We start from the raw sequence: 13045 nt of genomic DNA, 5'->3' as shown, positions 1-13045 counted from the left end.
GCACTTGGAATCTCCCTCCCTTACCTGAGTTGTTCTTTGCATGCTGGTTTCCTTCCCTAATGGCAGCTACCATTTGATTTTGCCTTGGCCTTCACTTCATCCCTTTTTACATACACCTTCTGTGCTTCCCTTAAAAGGTCTTCTAACCTCCTTTCTTGCCAACCATCTAACTTTTCTAACTTTCTCTGTATATCTGGCCAGACATGAGTGACAAAATTTATCTTTAGTAAGATCTGTCCAGCCACCGTGTCAGGGTCAACCCCTGAATACTGCCTTATATTTTTCCTCAACCTTTCTGAACACTCTGTGGGGGTTTCTTCGCTCTTTTGCTGCTCATTGAAAGCCTCATGGGCATTTTGGTTAAGTGGAGCTGCTTCTTTGAGGCCTCTTATAATCAATGTTCTCTATTCCTCCATGTCTTGCCTCCCCCCAGTGCTGCTGTGGTCCCTGGTGGGGCGCACTATGGGCATTTTCAGATCCCCAGGAGGTCCTTGCACATGCTCCCTTTCCCATATTTGTATCCCAGACGATCGGATCATGTGTCTTTCTTCTGGTGTGAACAACATAACCATTAATGATTGCATTTCCTCCCATGTATAAATATTGGGCCCCAGAAACTGGTCTAACTGCTCTGTGGCTGTCGTGTGTTTTAAAATGTTTATATGAGTTCAGTTGTGAAGTTGTTTATCCCTTCTATAAGTTAGAAATAGGGTTTGGCCCTCATGGTTCCCCCCATGTACTTCCCTCATAATGGTTTCTCCCTAAGCTGGTTACCCCTTGTTTTCCCGCCAATGGCTTGTCCCTCAAGGTGACTGATCCCTTGATCCTTCCCTTTATGCCCTTATAAGTTTATTTCCTCCCTCCTGGTGCTGCCCACTTCCCCTGCCTATCATTGTAACCACCCCTCTTTATTTCGAGAACCTTCCGTGTCAATCATCCCTTCCTCAATGTATGATTTGCCTCCAGAGGCTCTTCCCTCCCTTATGTAATCCTTATTGGTCCAGCTGTGTCCCACGCTCCTCCCCTGGTCTTCGTTTATTGGTCACCTTGAGTCTCCTCCTGTCACACTCATTCCCTTTATCAGTGCCTCCCTAAGCCGTCCTCCTCTGACACCCATCACTGATCAGGCCTGGGAAATAAAGCACCTTGGCATCCACACGAGTGTGCACTCTCTCCTTCCTTTATCTCGGGACTTGGTAGCCACACTCTCACCTGTGCCCCCCAGGCCGCAGACAGCACCACTACCCGAGGGTTTTGGAGGAGAACCCAGGAGTGGCAGATGTTGTGTTCTCCTCCAGCCACACACCGGGAGCAGCTGGCTGGCATTTGTCCAGCTCCCATGGCCACAGAGCAGGCTACAGGGAAAAACTTTTTCCTGAGATCCAACCTGAGCCTGCCCCGACTCAGCTGCAGCCGCTCCCTCCACTCCTGTCCCTGGGCACCAGAGGGAAGAGGTTCCCACAGCCCCAGCCAGGGACCCGCTCCCAAGGCTGCTGCCATGGCCACCAGGGCTGGCACCAGCTGGGATGCTCGGTTTCCATGGGCCGGGCTTCAGCAATGGGATTCCCCAATTTCCTGCTCCCGCTAAAACCGCGCTGCCCTCGCTGCCCTCCCGCCTGCCATGGAAAGCACAAAAGGCAAAGATCCCAGGCTGGGAGAAGAACAATTTATTGGGAACAACAACGAGATAAGGAAAAAAGGGAACAGAAACAATATTGATAACAGAAGGGATCAATAAAACTGTTTACAGGGAAAACTACAACATCAACTAATGGCTCTCCCCAGTTTCGTATTTCCCCTCCCTGGAAAAGACACCCTTCTCCTCAGGGAGAGAGAGAGAGAGAGTCCCTTTCCTGCCCCCGGCAATGTTCTCAGGTGGGAGTGAATGTAATGACAGGGCCATTGCCAGACCCTCATGTTCTTCAATCCCACATCATGTAATTGGCAGGGCCAGGAAAAGGTACAGGTGTCTTCCCAGCATGGATCAGAGGGAAAATGGATCACCAGGGCTTTTCCCAATATAGATCCTCCAATGGGGGATGAAGCTGGAGCAGTGCATGAAGCTCCTCCTGAACTTGGGGCATTTGTAGGACTTCCCTTACTGGTGTCTCTGTTGGTGTTTGGTCAGGTCGGAGCTCTGGGTGAAGCTCTTCCCACACTGGGGACACTCATAGGGCCTCTCCCCTGTGTGGATGCGCTGGTGCCTGATGAGGGTGAAGTTGCGCTTGAAGCCCTTCCCACAGTCAGGACAGCGGAAGGGCCTCTCATCCATGTGAATGCGCTGATGCAGGCGGAGATTTGAGCTGGTCTGAAACCTCTTCCCACAGGTGGGACACTCGTAGGGCCTCTCCCCAGTGTGGATGCGCTGGTGCCTGATGAGGTGGGAGTTGCGCTTGAAGCCCTTCCTGCAGTAAGGGCAGTGGAAGGGCCTCTCCTCTGTGTGAATCTGCTGGTGCCTGGCGAGATCAGAGCTGGTGTGAAACCTCTTCTGGCACTCAGGACACTCGTAGGGCCTCTCCCCAGTGTGGATGCGTTGGTGGATGATGAGGGCAGAGCTGCAGCTGAAGCCCTTCCCACACTCCCCACACTCATAGGGCCATTCCCCGGTGTGGATCATCTGGTGGCTGATCAGGCTGCTGCTCTGCCTGAAGCTCTTCCCACACTCCAAGCACTTGTGGGGCTTCTCCCCATCACGAAGCTGCTCATGGGCCACCAGCTCCAAGCTCTGGCTGAAGCTCTGTCCACCTTCCTGGCTCAGGGTGGGTCTTTCCTCCTCAGAGCACACTGGGCTGGGTTTGAAACCGCTTCTCCTGCGGGATCTCTGGGACTTGTCCTCCCTGTTTGAATTCTGCAGTGTGGAGACGCTCAAAATGGCCTCTTCCATGAGGTTCTGCCACAGGGATTTGCCCTGCCTGGTCTTCATCCTCAGCTTCTTCCCTGGGGGAGGAAGGACAAGGAGAGGATGGGATTTGCCTCCGTGCCACAGGGAAGGGGAAGGAGATCCCCCCAGTGCATCCCCAGCAGGACGGGGTTGGCAGCAGGGTTGTCCTGCAGCCGGGGGCTGTGCTGGGCTGGGAGATGGAGCAGGAGAGAGGGGGAAAGGGGCACTGACTTCCTCCTCACCTGCCTGGGGCTCCTGGGGCACCTTCTTCTTCTTCACAGCCTCCTCCTCCATCTGGCCAAGTTTACGGGATGGAAAATCCTGTTTTGAGAAGAAAACAAGGGATGAGTACATTGAATTTTGTACTGGTTTGAAGGCAAACCTGGGGAGTGTCTAAAACAGGATTACAATTTAATAAGAAAATGAAGATCAAGGCAATGATACAGAAACACTGCCTTAAACTGACAGAGTCAGGATATAACCTGACACCCTTCTGGTCAGGCTGGTGGCTGCAGTCCCATTAAATGGTGGCTGCAGTCCTGTTGGAGTGATGAACGTGATTCTGTCCAAGCAGTGATCCTGTAGAAGGGTCTGGTCTTCCTCTGAAGGTCCAGTGGTGGTTCTGGAGCTCTTGTCCTCTGGGAATCCAGTAGGCAAGCTGCTCCTGGTGTTGCAAGGCTCAGCTTATATGCAGGTAGGAATGCTTGGATCCTCCCCCTGGGCGGAGCATCCCACAATGGGAGGATGGAATTTGATCAGTCCTGCAGTGACACTCAATGGCCCATTCCCAGAAGATATCTCCCCTGGAGGGCGTTATCAGGGCTGAGTCATGGAAGAAATCAAGAACACTGCCCCACCTGTTTATAGCAGTTGATGAAGATGGGCATTGAAAACATGCATTTGGTTCCATCTTACACTGCAGCCTGAAACAGTGGGGGAATCCCTGCTCAGGGGGTGAACACCACCCCCCTTGCCCAAACTGGCTCAGGTGTAAAACCCCCACCCTGGGAAGGCCTCACACACAGGGGACAATGTCACACTTGCCCTGCCCCAGGGGAGGTCTCTGTCCCTGTCACTCCGTGGCTGTCCCCCCTTTTCTTTTTCACAGGCTGGGGGCTTTGCCAAATCTAAGAATAAGTTTTTTCTTTGTCCCTGTCACCTTTGTGACATCTACACAGAGCTTTCCCTTCCTTTTGATAATCTTTTCATAAAAGAGGTATCGCAATGTATTGGGCTGAATTTCCACTTTTCTTATATTGGAACCTGCCAGCAGCTGAGCTGGAGCTGGGCAGGACCAATGGCTGTTGGAATTGCCACAAAATCGCTTCTATTGTCAGTTTATTGAATTTTGGGATTTGTTTGCGTGTTCACCACAAGTGACTTGTGGGAAGAGCAAATTCAAGGCATTTTCTGTAGGGTTAAATTTGATTTTTGTCAAGAAACAACTTTACTTTGTCCAGTGGCCAGGGGATTCTCCAGGGGTCACTGACCCTCTTACACTGGGGGATGCTTGGGAGGGGCTTGGGGGGGTTTTCCCTGTCCCTGTCACCCCAGGCCATTCCCCAGGGGTGTCCCTGTCCCTGTCACCCCAGGCCATTCCCCAGGGTGTCCCTGTCCCTGTCACCCCAGGCCATTCCCCAGGCGTCTCCATCATTCTCACCCCAGGGAATGCCTGGGGGGTCTCCCTCCCTCTCTCCCCTGTGCCAGGGGGTGCTCGGGGCAGTCTCTGTCCCTCTCAGCCCAGGGGATGCTCGGGGCTCTCTGTCCCCTGGCCCTGGGGGATGCTCGGGGGGTCTCCATCCCTCTGGCCTCAGGCAATGCCTGTGCAGGGCTGGGCACCAGGGGCTCTGTGTCCCTCTCACCGCTGAGGCTGCTCGGGGCTGGGGGGGCTCTGCCACCTTCTCACCCCTGGGGAGGCCGGGGGGGTCTCTGTCCCTCTCAGCCCTGCTGGGACCCCACCCAAACATCATCGGGGTCACAGGGACAGAGACACCCCCAAAGCCCCAGAAGGGCTGAGCCTGGGATTTGGGTTGGGGCTGAGGATTTAGGAAGGGCCTGGAATTGGGGCTGGGCTTGGAGTTGGGGCTGAGATTTGGATTAGAGCTGGGATTGGGGTTAAGGTGAGACATGGGATTGGCTTTAGGGCTGGGGTTGGGATTGGGTCTGGGGCTAGACGAGTCCGGCATTGGGATGAGAATAAATACAGAACTGTGAGTGTGTCTGAACATGGAATGAGATTGAGACCAGGATCAGGGTCAGGTTTGGGACTGAGCTCACCCAGAGCAGGACAGGAGGGGATGTCACTGTGAGATGGTTTGGGGAAAATCCTGGTTTGGGGAAAACCAAGGTGTGAATGCCTTGGGTTGGGGATTCCTCCCACACAAGTCCATCTCTGGAAGTCACCTGATGTCCATAAAAACCTCCAAAAATCAAGAGTGTATAAGAAAAATTCACCAGGAGTGCCCCATTTCCAGTCTCATCCCTCTGGGGTTCTGGTGGTCCCCTGTCTCTGGGCTGCTGGGGATCCCATGGGTCCTGGGGATCCCCCCTCTCCAGGGTCCTGCTAAGGGATGCTGGGGGGTTTTGGAGTCCCAGGGTCCCCCTCTCCAGCCTCCCCTCAATCCAGCCACTTGGGCTTCCCCCCTCTTCCCACCACCCTGTCCTGCTTTAGGGCAATTTTGGGAGAAAACTCCCGAAAGGGGTTTCCTCTAGAATGCAGATTCAGCAGCCCCACCCTCAGCCAGTTCGGGAAATGATTTCCTTGGAGAAAAGTGAAAAAACCACTTTATTTAACAGGCAAAGCATTCACCAGCACAAAAATTGAACAATATTAAGCAATAAAACCTCCTGCTGCTGGAAAATAGGTGACAAACTCCAAAAGTCCCTCCTTGGGCTGGGGCTTGGCTCACTCAGTGTCTTATCAGTCTCTTATCAGTCTCTTATCAGTCTCTTATCTGTCTCCTGTCAGTCTCTTATCAGTCTCTTATCAGTCCCTCCTGTATTGGAAATGCCGCGGTCCAGGCTCAGCCCGGTGAGCCACAGGTGGGAGCTGCCAGTGGTGTTCTGGTTGTTCAGTCCAGAGCAGGTTTAAACAGCTCCAAAGAAAAAGAAAAACCACAGTCCAGGGAACTTCTCTGCCTCAGAGAGCTAAAAACTAACTAAAAGCAAAGGAGAGCTCTGTCCTGCTCTCTGTCCATCCAGGAGCCGGAATGTGGAGGAGTGAGTGCAGTGTATGAAAACAAACTGCAGCTTCTTCCTCCGCCCCTTGGCTCTCAGAACCAGCCTTAAAGGTGCAGAACTCATTTCTGGGCTAAACAGACCGATGGGGCACGAGCATCATGAAGTCACCCCAGGACGCGCCCCTGTCAGGGTCAGGGGGTCCCGTCCCCGCCTCATCTCCGGGCTGCCGGGGGTGCCCCAGCTCCGGTATCGCCCCTTCCCCTCTCCCCGCCCCGGGGGTCCCCCGTTCCACAGCCCCGGCTCTCACGGGGATCCCCAAAACCAATGTCCCGCCCCATCGGTACCGGGCCATCCCCACGTGGACCCCCGGGACCCTCCCGAGGGGCGATCGCGGCTCCTCTGCCCCCGAAAAAGCTCCTCTTAGGGAGCCCGGAGATATCCGGGGCTCGAGTCCGGGATCTGCCGGCTCCGAACACGCTCCAAAAAAATCCTCCCGGACAGCCCTGGCTGGAGCCGGGGCGAGCTCGGCCTCGCCCTCACCTGCGGCTCGGGGCTGGGGGCGATGCTCCCGGGGCAGGGGCTGCTGCAGGCTCAGCGTGCGGGCGCTGCGAGCGCCGGGATTCTCCCGCTCCCGCTCCTGCTCCTCCTCTCCCTCCTCTTCCTCCCGCATTTCCTCCGCTGCCAGCCCGGACCCCCCTTTCCCACCCCTCTGCCCCGCGGCCCCGCAGCCCCGGCTGCTGGGTGGGGGAGCCCCCGATCGGCCCCAGGGGTGGGCAGGGGGCTCGGGGTCCCCCCCGGGGCGGATCCGTGCCCCCAGCCCGAGCCCCAAACTCCGCTCCGGGGCCGCTGGGCTCTGCGGGTCCGCCTGGCAACCGGTGAGTCATCGCCGAGAAAAGCTCTGATTGGCTAGAAATTGTTCAGCGCCTCCTCTGATTGGCTGGAATTGTGAAAGGCGCTGAGCCCTGCGGGTGTCCCCGGCAGCTGCGGAGTCCGGGCCGGAGCCTTTTCCTCTTTCTTTCTGCCCCTCTGAGAACTCTTTCCTATTTCTTTCTCTCTCTGAAATCTCTTCCCGATTTCTTTCTCTCCCTCTCTCCTCCCCATTTCTTGTTCAGTTCAATCCAAGTTCGAGCAGATCCACAGGTTGCGTTCCCATGGTCTCATTCGCACCTTCCCTGGGGCAGAGGCGTCTCTCCCTCGCGAAATCATAACCCACGGGCAGGGTCCCTTCCACCGCAGTCGTTCCAGGATTCTGTCAGAGACTCGCTTTCCTTCTTTCCTCTACTTCCAGCTGGAAATGTGATGGAAAATGTCGGAAAGCCACCTTTGCTGTGTGCTCTGGGAGCCCAGAGAGCTGCTGGACCTTGTCCCCCGGCCCTGCACAGCTCCTTGGGAGGCACGGCAGGAGCAGCACCCTGGGAACCTCGGGAATGCCCCTCTGGGATCCATGGCACACACTGCCAGGGGCTGGAATTCCAGTTCCCAGCCAGGAAAAGATGTTCCTGCCCTGGAAGGCAAAGCTCTCAAGAAGGAGCCAAAAGCCAAGTGGAGCAAGATCTTACAGTGACATTTCACTGCCGGACTTCATAACTTCAACCATAGTTGTTGTAGCTCCTGGATGGGGAATTAAATCAGGGCAGGGTCTTTGGGGGGAGCTGCCCTGGTTCAAGGGAGACACTGAGAGAGAAACAGAGCAGGCAAAGAGAGGCAGGAGAGAAAGGAGGACACAAACACAATCAGCTGAGAAGGTGGCACTCTGAAAACACAACAGAACTGACTGAAAAGGAATATGAGAGAAAGAAATAATTTTGCATATTTATTTCCTATCAAAATACAATTTCTTCCCCTTCTCACAAACCTCCTCCAGTGTCATTCAGCAGGGCTGTCAGAAAGTCCTTCATTCTGGGTGGATGTTCCAGGCTGCAGCCACAAGCAAACAGGGAATGGGGATTTTCCTGCTCCTGGGGAGTTTGACATCCTCAGCTGAGGAGAGGAGGAGGCACCAAAAGAAAAGGGCAGCTGGGCTTCATCCTCCCACAGGAAAGAGAGGGGGGAAAATCTGGGGTGAGAGGGACAGGGACACCCCTGGGGAATGGACGGGGGTTACAGAGACAGGGACAACCCCCCCAAGCTCCTCCCAAGCATCCCCCAGGGTGAGAGGCACAGAGACCCCTTGAGCATCCCCTGGGCACTGGACAAAATAAAGCTGTTTCTTGTCAGAAAAAAAAACTTTACCCTACATAAAATGCCTTGAATTTGCTCTTCCCACAAGTCACTTGTGATGGAAATGCAACAAATCCCAAACTTAAATAAACTGACAATACAAACAATTCTGTGGCAATTCCAAGTTTCATTGGTTCCTGCAGAGCTCCAGCTCAGCTGCTGGCACATTCTGATAAAAGAAATGTTGAAATTCGGCCCAATACATTGCGATACCTCTTTTATGAAAAGATTATCAAAAGGAAGGGAAAGCTCTGTGTAGATGTCACAAAGGTGACAGGGACAAAGAGAAAAATTATTCTCACATTTGGAAAAGCCCCCAGCCTGTGAAAGAGAAAAGGGGGGACAGCCACAGAGTGACAGGGACAGAGACCTCCCCTGGGGCAGGGCAAGTGTGACATTGTCCCCTGTGTGTGAGGCCTTCCTGGGGTGGGGGTTTTACACCTGAGCCAGTTTGGGTAAGGGGGGTGGTGTTCACCCCCTGAGCAGGGATTCCCCCACTGTTTCAGGCTGCAGTGTAAGATGGAACCAAATGCATGTTTTCAATGCCCATCTTCATCAACTGCTATAAACAGGTGGGGCAGTGTTCTTGATTTCTTCCATGACTCAGCCCTGATAACGCCCTCCAGGGGAGATATCTTCTGGGAATGGGCCATTGAGTGTCACTGCAGGACTGATCAAATTCCATCCTCCCATTGTGGGATGCTCCGCCCAGGGGGAGGATCCAAGCATTCCTACCTGCATATAAGCTGAGCCTTGCAACACCAGGAGCAGCTTGCCTACTGGATTCCCAGAGGACAAGAGCTCCAGAACCACCACTGGACCTTCAGAGGAAGACCAGACCCTTCTACAGGATCACTGCTTGGACAGAATCACGTTCATCACTCCAACAGGACTGCAGCCACCATTTAATGGGACTGCTGCCACCAGCCTGACCAGCAACAGAGTGTCAGGTTATATCCTGACTCTGTCAGTTTAGGGCAGTGTTTCGGCATCATTGCCTTGATCTTCATTTTCTTATTAAATTGTAATCCTGGTTTAGACCCTCCCCAGGTTTGCCTTCAAACAAGTACAAACTTCAATGTACTTATCCCTTCTTTTCTTCCCAAAACAGGATTTTCCATCCCGTAAACTTGGCCAGATGGAGGAGGAGGCTGTGAGGAAGAGGAAGGAGCCCTGGGACAGCCAGGCAGGTGAGGAGGAAGTCAGTGCCCCTTTCCCCCTCTCTCCTGCTCCATCTCCCAGCCCAGCACAGCCCCCGGCTGCAGGACAACCCTGCTGCCAACCCCGTCCTGCCGGGGATGCACTGGGGGGATCTCCTTCCCCTTCCCTCTGGCACGGAGGCAAATCCCATCCTCTCCTTGTCCTTCCTCCCCCCGGGAAGGAGCTGAGGATGGAGACCAGGGAGGGCAAATCCCCACAGTAGAACCTCATGGAAGAGGCCATTTTGAGTGGCTCCACACTGCAGAATTCCAACAGGGAGGAAAAGCCCCAGAGATCCCACAGAAGGAGGGGCTCCAAACCCAGCCCAGGGTGCTCTGAGGAGGAAAGACCCACCCTGAGCCAGGAAGGTGGACAGAGCTTCAGCCAGAGCTCGGAGCTGGTGGCCCATGAGCAGCTTCAGAATGGGGAGAAGCCCCACAAGTGCTTGGAGTGTGGGATGAGCTTCAGGCAGAGCAGCACCCTGATCAGCCACCAGATGATCCACACCGGGGAATGGCCCTACGAGTGTGGGGAGTGTGGGAAGGCTTCAGCTGCAGCTTTGCCCTCGTCACCCACCAGCGCATCCACACTGGGGAGAGGCCCTACAAATGTCCCCAGTGTGGGAAGAGGTTTCAGAGCAGCTCCAATCTCCTCCAGCACCAGCAGGTTCACAGGGATGAGAGGCCCTTTCTCTGTCCCAACTCTGGGAAGGGCTTCAAGCACAGCTCTACCCTCATCACCCACTGGCGCATCCACACTGGGGAGAAGCCCTACAAGTGTCCTGAGTGCCAGAAGAGGTTTCACACCAGCCCTGATCTTGCCAGGCACCGGCAGATTCACACAGAAGAAAGGCCCTTCCACTGCCCTTACTGCAGGAAGGGCTTCAAGCGCAAGTCCCACCTCATCAGGCACCAGCTCATCCACACTGGAGAGAGACCCTACGAGTGCCCCACATGTGGGAAAAGGTTTCGGACCAGCTCAAATCTCCTCCTGCATGCACAGATTCACACGGATGAGAGGCCCTTCTACTGCCCTGACTGCGGGAAGAGCTTCAAGCACAATTCCACCCTCATCAGGCACCAGCGCATCCACACTGGGGAGAGGCCCTACGAGTGTCCCCAGTGTGGGAAGAGCTTCACCAGCAGCTCTCACTTGACAAGACACCAACCAAGTCACCGGTAAGGAAAGGCTTGCCAATGCTCTGATTGCAGGAACAGCTTCATGCACCACTCCAGCTTCATCCCCCATGGGAGACCCCATGTTGGGAAGAGCCCTGGTGATCCATGTTCCCTGTGATCCATGCTGGGAAGACACCTGTTTCTTTTCCTGCCCTTGCAAATGACCTGATGTGGCATTGAAAAACGTGAGGGTCTGCCCATGGCCCTGTCATTACATTCAGTCCCACCTCAGATCATTGCCACGGACAGGAAAGGGACTCTCTCTCTCTCCCTGAGGAGAAGGGTGTCCTTTCCAGGCAAGAAATATTGTAGCCAGGCAGACCCTGTGAGTTGTGTTGTAGTTTTCCCTGTAAACAGTTTTATTTATCCCTTCTGTTATCAATATTGTTTCTGTTCCTGTTTGTTCTTTATCTGGTTGCTGTTCCCAATAAATTGTTCTTATCCCAGTCCGGGATCTTTGCCTTTTGTGCTTTCCATGGGAGGCTGGAGGGCAGCAAGGGCAGCGCGGTTTTAGTGGGAGCAGGAAATTGGGGAATCCCATTCCTGAAGCCCAGCCCATGGAAACCGAGCATCCCAGCTGGTGCCAGCCCTGGTGGCCATGGCAGCAGCCTTGGGAGAGGGTCCCTGGCTGGGGCTGTGGGAACCTCTTCCCTCTGGTGCCCCGGGACAGGAGTGGAGGGAGCGGCTGCAGCTGAGTCGGGGCAGGCTCAGGTCGGATTTCAGGAAAAGGTTTTTGCCCAGAGGCTGCTGGGGCCCTGGCCAGGCTCCCCAGGGAAGGCTCCCAGCTCCAGGGCTCTCTGAGCTGCAGCAGCGTTTGGCCAGCGCTGCCAGGCCCAGGCTGGCATTGTTGGGGTGTCCTGTGCAGGGCCAGCAGTTGGACTGGAGGATCCTGATGGGTCCCTCCCAGCTCAGCCAATTCTGTGCTTCTGGGATCCCATCAGCCTGGGGATGGGGCTGCCAATGGTTGCCATGGCAACGGGCTCTGGCTGCAGGCCTGAGCTGGTGTCCATGGCAACCACCCCTGGTATGGGGTCTCCATAGAGCTGCCAAGGGACTGAGCATAGCAACAGGGGGCTGGGGATGGTTGCCATGGAAACTGACCATAGCAACAGTGGACTGGTGATGGTTGCCTGCTAAGGATCAGATTTGTCACAGGCCCTCAGAGGGGCTCCATGGGATCTTTCCAAGAGTCTCCAGGCTGTTCCAGAGCTGGAATGTCACACACAGAGACAGGGGCTCCATGGAGACCTCCCAGTGCTTTCTGGGGATGGTAAAGAGCCCTGTGGTCAGAGGCAGTCACAGCCATTCCATGGTGACATCCCAGGGCACCTTGGGCTGCAAAGGCACCCATCTGTCACAGGTACTCACAGGGGCTCCACAGTGACATCCCAGGAGTCCCCAGGCTGCCAAAGAGCCAGGATGGCCCAGACACTCACAGGGGTTCCTGTCATGGGCACAGTGGGAGCTTCAGGCAAAGTTTATTAGAGAAGCTCCTGTTGGGTCACGAGGTGCAGAAAGGATCCCCAACAGCCCCCACAGATCCCCAAATGTCACCACTGAATCAGAGATGACACAGACTCAGATCAGAAGGCTAAGGGCTAAAAGCCACCCATTTTTTCAATCCTCTTCTTTTATACGTTGTTTTGCTACAGGTGGACCTCATTGGTCATTTAATCAACACATTTCACATGATTGGTCTATTAAGACAACACCCTTCAGTAAACAACTTTATGGAAAAGAGCCAACCTATTTCAAACATTTTTGGGGCACCAGTTATTGATGTTTGTTTTATGTCGGGCCTTTCTGGGGGCTCCCTGGATGGAGGAAACCCTGTGTAGCAGTTCTGTGCCAGGTAAAAGGAGATGCACGGGACTTTTTCAGTCTTCAGCTTCTTGTTTATGGTTATCTTATCTAAAGTTTTGCATTGCTGTCCACACCAGGCTCAGCACGCTGGAAAAACACCGCAAATGGCTTTAAAATGTACAGTTTCAAGGTCTTTTAAAGTTTTCTCATCCAATTAACTCTTAAAATGTACATTATTTCTACTTATTGACCAATAACTCATCCCTTGACTGTCCACCTAACCTCTACACTGTGCTTTCCTTGACCAATCACCCTGTGCCACCAACACTGCAGAAAATGGAGTAGAAGAAGAAGACGGGGACTACACCCCAATTCCTGCACCTTGCTTCCTATCTACACTATACTAGAAATCCCAAAACCTAAATTTCTCACCCAAGGGACATAGTATAGTACTCTCTATTACCTATTTCACACATTGGTAAATTCTAATCTATCTCAAAGTCTTGGAAGTTCTGTCTGTGGGCGAAGTTGAAAGGCAGTCAGGACCCCTCAGAGCAGACAAAGTAATATTCCCTGTGCCTTG

At 54.2% G+C, this 13045-nt stretch overlaps 1 protein-coding gene and 1 long non-coding RNA gene across 2 annotated transcripts in view; one reads left to right on the top strand and one right to left on the bottom strand.

Annotated features, from left to right (window-relative positions):
• LOC139604076 (uncharacterized) overlaps nucleotides 1-13045 on the top strand; it is a 1261625-nt gene that overhangs the window by 163943 nt on the left and 1084637 nt on the right. The window contains 2 exon segments of the mRNA XM_071455063.1: nucleotides 9850-10023; nucleotides 10026-10604. Of these exon segments, the coding sequence (XP_071311164.1) occupies nucleotides 9850-10023; nucleotides 10026-10604 (753 nt within the window).
• Nucleotides 5659-6882, bottom strand: LOC139604011 (uncharacterized). The gene is made up of 2 exons (XR_011683875.1): nucleotides 6602-6882; nucleotides 5659-5976 (listed from the first exon to the last, which is right to left on the bottom strand). It is a non-coding gene; the product is annotated as an uncharacterized lncRNA (long non-coding RNA).

The sequence above is a fragment of the Agelaius tricolor genome, unplaced genomic scaffold, assembly GCF_023055355.1.
Source record: "Agelaius tricolor isolate 1412-34295 unplaced genomic scaffold, bAgeTri1.0.p SCAF_43, whole genome shotgun sequence".
NCBI lineage: Eukaryota > Metazoa > Chordata > Aves > Passeriformes > Icteridae > Agelaius > Agelaius tricolor.
The sequence above is the reverse complement of the archived record's forward strand: the minus strand, read 5'-3'. Positions and strand labels throughout refer to the sequence as shown.